Here is a 5108-nt window from a genome sequence, read left to right as displayed (position 1 = left end):
AATATATTGAGTTTAAACTTATGAAGCCATTAAAATATACTGAAAGATAAATATTTTATAACAAGGGGCAACACTGTAAACCAGCAAGCAACAAGCTGATCTAAATTATAGTGACATGAGTGTGCCTGTGCAGTATAACATATTTTACAAACTGGCAGGTATAATCCAAAATGAAAACAAAAATCAGTTTTATTTATATCATATGTATGAATGCATTTGTTTCATTCTTTCTTTCTTTCTTTATATGAAAACACTGAACACGTTTGGTTATATGTAAGTTCCACTTTCAGACTGTAACAATATGCAGAGCAATATTTCGCATTTCATTACATTCACTTTGAGGTTAATTCACTTTGAGGTTATAGAGGAACATAAGCTTAGCATTCATCAAAAAAAGGATTAGACAGACAAGCCTGCCCATGATGAGTTATGTTTTACACACAGCATATCAATGATGTATTTTCCCAGTTTAACCACTGAAAGCAGTTTTATAACCATTACACCTACAAAACACCATTTATCCTTAAAGAACACATTTTTTTACATTACGGATGTTATGCACACCAATCAAACAGTGTGCACAGTTACCAGCATACACAGAAGAGACCATAAATAACATGTGTCAAATATGTGCAAATCTTTTTTTTAAATATTTGTATAAAGTGTATAGAGTTAGAATGTGAACAAAAACAGAATTGAAGATACTGCACTTGTACTTCTTTATTAAACTGTAAAACTACAATTTTAAAACTACAATTTTCTGCTGAAATGGGAGCTCTTTGGGGAACTTCTTATGAAAGACGTCTTTGTTTTTTCAGTTAAAAATGCCATGTCTGCCCATGACCCAACATCTGAGAAATATTTGCACAGCACCTGAAGATATAGTTTCTTATGCTAGTAGTGTACTGCCATCCAGATGTGATCAAACTATATCCATACCAAATGTTCATGAGGCAAAAAATCTGTGTTAACAATAGCACAAAACAATAGCACGGCCTGCTGTTACTCACTATTGACTGATTTCTTTGTGTGCCTCTGCTATGAAGGCGCACCATTTGTTTTCCTTTTGTACTTCTGGCAAAGTAACTGTGGGACCATTTTGCTACAGTGCCTGCTGTAACCATGGCAATCGTACGGATAGCAGCATTAATTATGGAGACCAATTAAGATTTTTTTCAGTCTTTTTTTCAATTCATGAATAATATGGGGGATCTATTACAATCCTAGATGCTCATTTCAGGCAAGGTTTGAAATAATGATTTCTGCATATGTATAAGGAATCCCTGAGAACCAAAGGCTTGGGTCTCATATGCCTCTAAACACTCAGCTGCAGTTTCTTTCTTTTAAACTCTTGAATCTTTTTAATGTCACAAAGATGTTCTTTAATATAATTATAATAAGCCTCACTTATCCATTTTTCAACTCTTTTGTTTTCAAGTGGCAGCCACTTAGAAAAAAGCTGGTTTAAGGAGATAAAAAAAGATTATTCTCTCGCCATTTAACTTCAGCCTATCTTTGTTCATGAACAAAGAGGCCAAACCAAGGCCAAGTAAAGGATAAATAAGGATTAATACTGTCTATTCTAAGGATGATTCATGCTCTCCCACCCTCATCTATGGCCAATAACCAAAATAATGAGATTGAAGCAGATATTAGCTTTCAAGTGGCAGTTTTTAGACTGCTACCCCTGCATCCCAGACTATGGATGGATAGATGGATGGACTCTCTACTGCAGTTGTCCGAGAACAAAAATAATGAGCAGGAAGCAGGAATCATAGGTGCTCTTGAGATGTTGTAGAGACGTTTCCAAGTCTTGAGTCATTTTAAAGTCTTTGCTTATATCATACTTTGCCATATACACCATAAAACCATAGACACCATAACACCATAAGACATATCTAGATTTACAAGGAATTAAAGTAATCTAAATTCATCTAGAACAAGTTAAAGAAACCTCTTTGTTTGTGAAACGGGGCAGTCACTGCACATTGTCAAAGTCTGCCTAAATCTTGGAAACCCTTTTCAGGTCCTCCGTGATCACGTCTTGTTCTTTGATGTCATTTTTACCAGACAAGCACTCTTCCTCCTGACTTGAGCTCTTCTTATTTTCCACTAACCCCGATCCAACTCCAGAGCCTGATCTGCTGGGGGCGACAGGTCGTAGGGGGACCACAGCATTTCCTCTGATCCGATGGGAGTAAGTCCTCTGGCGCAGAATGTCAGCAGAGCACAGCTGGAATTTGAAAGCTGCCTGGAAGCCTCTGCGGAAGTTCTCATTGAAGAATCCGTAGATGATGGGGTTGATGCTGCTGTTTGAGAAAGCCAGCCAGTGAGCTAAGGGATACATGTAAATATTAATGACACGATACTGATGCTGTGTCAGGCTGATGTAGTCGCTCAGCATCATCAGGGTCCACAGAGGCAGCCAGGATACGATGAAGAGCAGAGCCACAACGAGCAGCATCATAATGACTCGCTTCTTCTTCCTTGTGATTGTCTGACGACCTTCCATGCTTGACTTGTTTTTGCCACTGCCTTCTAGAGACTCACTCCCACTGCCCCTAACAGGTGAGATAGTGGTCTTGAAGAGCGTGTAACCAATGCGAGCGTACATGATTACAATGAGGCTAAGAGGAGCAAGGTAGATGTTAGCAAAGAGGACAGTAGTGTAGATTTTCCGCATTTCCTGATTGGGCCAATTTTCGCGACACCAGTAGAAGGGACGGGTGTCGTTGTTGCTGCCGAGGACTATTCGCACCCTCTGCTCTTTTGTGACCTGGAGCATGATGCCTGAAGGACACATTATGGCCACAGCCAGGACCCAAATGATGACAATTATTAGTTTTGAGGTGGCAATGGTCAGCTTCTGCTTGAAAGGGTAAACAATGCAGTGGAACCTGATAAAAAAGGGGATTAAAGAAGATGTATAAAGGAAGTAAATCTTTCAGAGTAAAACAGACAAGTGAACAGAAATCAGAAATTACAGAAATGACAGCTCTTACCTATCAATAGCTATTGCCACCAGCGTAAACACAGATGCTGACACAGATATGCCTTGAACCATCCCACTTAGCTTACAAACTACCCGACCAAATGGCCAGCCTGCCCAAAAGAAGACAAAAGAAGATAAAATCATTGATTTATTTCATTTGATTATTCATTTGATTATTTGAACCATCAAGACAATGTCTTGTTTGTTTGTTTTACTTAATAGCAGTTTTTATTATGATTAAATTGCCTTTATTGGTCTTCTTACTGCTAAAATTAACAACTTTGTTGACCTTTCTCTATTTTAGCATAAAAAAAAGGTCACAAGTAAAAACATCCTGTAATGTGCTCCAATAACACTCTAGGGTAAAATTTTGAATTTCCATGTCTTTAAGTGCCTTAAAAATAGTGAAAGAGAGAACATGTTACCTGTTATGACGTTGTCCACCAGTGTGGTCGGCATGCAGAAGATGCCGACAAGCAGGTCACTGATGGCAAGGTTGAGAATAAACAGGTTGGTGACCGTGCGCATGTTTTTGCTGCGCAGCACAATGAAACACACCACCCCGTTGCCCACCATGCACACCAGGAAGATAAGCAGGTAGGACACAGTGAAGACTGCAGCAACTGAGGGCTTGTGGAGGTAGAAATCAACATAAGTGATGTTTTGGAAGGTCAAAGGATTTTTGTGCACTCCTGAGGAGTTGGAAATGGAGTTCAGGCCCTCCCATGAGGTCGTGTTTAGAAAATTCAGGGTCATGGTGATATCTGGATGTAAGAGAGAGAGGAATAGAATCAGGCAGTACTGTAATCTGTTAAGGGATTGGCCATTTCCAACAGCTTTTCTAAACAAAGCCAACTAATCATGAGCCAGATCAACATGGTCCTCCCGATGGGAAGGCAATCCTGATTACCAGGAGAAGAAATCAATTGGTAATAACATAGACCAATAGAACCTCACCGGTAATCAATAAACCAATTCTTGGGTCAGTACAAGTGGCTTGATTCAGTGGATGCTCACACTGACTGATTAAAAGTCATCTGTTCTGGGACCAGTGGGAATCACTACCTGCTGGCCTGTGGATTGTTAGCGCAGTTACTGTAAGACAGCAGTCTGGGAAGGTTACCTTTATTCTGATCCTTTTTTTTTTAATTCTCCAAAGCTATGCTCATATTTCTCCCAAGACTTCAATGTTGAACTCAGTTACTCAGCTATTTTTAATAAACTGTTAATTCAAACTGTGTCCTTGTGTCATGGATTAAAAATCTAATGCATAGGTATTTTAACCTCCTGAGGCCCCCTGAGGCCACCCTCTTATTGGAGCATCACATTTTGGCTTTTCCGCTTTTCCGTATTTTCTATTTTGAAAAAACACTGTTTAAAGGTGATACTTACTTTTCAGACTTGTATTCCAAGCAAGAGCTTGCATCTCAGGAGATTAATCGAACACATTATTACACATTGTAGTTTTTTTTTTCTTTTAATTTTAATAGAATCAGGTCAAGGCTCTGTCATCCAGACTATTTAAACAAAGGTGAAGTAAGCACTGTTATTTTTTCTAATAAAGAACAAGACATGGTTATGTTTAGATAAAGATAAATATCTATCACAATAAAAGCTCAGAAGCTGTTAAAAGTAGCTTGTTTGTGCTCATGCACATATTTAAAATGCAAAAATTTATTTTACACATTCAAATTTTTTTTTTAGTTTTTTTATAATCTGAAATAGTTGGGACTAAAAATTAGTTTATGCAGATCCATAATTGAACTACAACTCTGTTCCTGATAAATAAGCCAGAACTGATAAAAACTAATATTCTGAGAAAGACTTACTTACTTTTCTAAAAGCCTACCAAATCACTTTGGTAGACCCTTGCGTTCTTACCTTAAACAGCTGATTTTTTACTCCCCTTTTTCTGCTGCTACAAGTGGTTAAAATCCATTTGACAGAAATTTCACTCAGAGCAACAAGCTGCACACTGAGACCCCTTGCATCCCCTCAGTGCACCTGCACAGGCAGAGACTGCTGTAGCACTTATAAATGACACAGACAAGATTCGCTTGGGAGGGATAGATTGGGTGTTGCAGGGGCTGGGAGCAATAGATGTCCCTGGGCGTTG

The 5108-nt window shown here is 38.7% G+C and overlaps 1 protein-coding gene across 1 annotated transcript; it reads right to left on the bottom strand.

Moving 5' to 3' along the window:
- Positions 1-267: 267 nt before the first annotated feature.
- Positions 268-3777, bottom strand: LOC146384032 (neuropeptide FF receptor 2-like). Its single transcript, XM_084935719.1, has 3 exons — positions 3418-3777; positions 3003-3102; positions 268-2897 (listed from the first exon to the last, which is right to left on the bottom strand). The coding sequence occupies exons 1-3, from the start codon at positions 3746-3748 to the stop codon at positions 2003-2005; spliced, it is 1326 nt and encodes a 441-aa protein (XP_084791845.1). The 5' UTR covers positions 3749-3777; the 3' UTR covers positions 268-2002.
- Between the last annotated feature and the right edge of the window lie 1331 nt (positions 3778-5108).

Source organism: Perissodus microlepis, chromosome 7 (genome assembly GCF_051167445.1).
Source record: "Perissodus microlepis isolate ML-2025 ecotype Zambia chromosome 7, ASM5116744v1, whole genome shotgun sequence".
In the NCBI taxonomy this organism is placed as follows: Eukaryota; Metazoa; Chordata; class Actinopteri; order Cichliformes; family Cichlidae; genus Perissodus; species Perissodus microlepis.
The sequence above is the reverse complement of the archived record's forward strand: the minus strand, read 5'-3'. Positions and strand labels throughout refer to the sequence as shown.

Coding starts and splice junctions, on each gene's coding strand:
- LOC146384032 (XM_084935719.1), bottom strand. CDS start 3,748: ATGACCCTGAATTTTCTAAACACGACCTCATGGGAGGGCCTGAACTCC. Junction 3,103..3,417: donor GGTGGACAACGTCATAACAG/GTAACATGTTCT, acceptor TCTTTTGGGCAG/GCTGGCCATTTGGTCGGGTA. Junction 2,898..3,002: donor GTGGCAATAGCTATTGATAG/GTAAGAGCTGTC, acceptor CTTTTTTATCAG/GTTCCACTGCATTGTTTACC.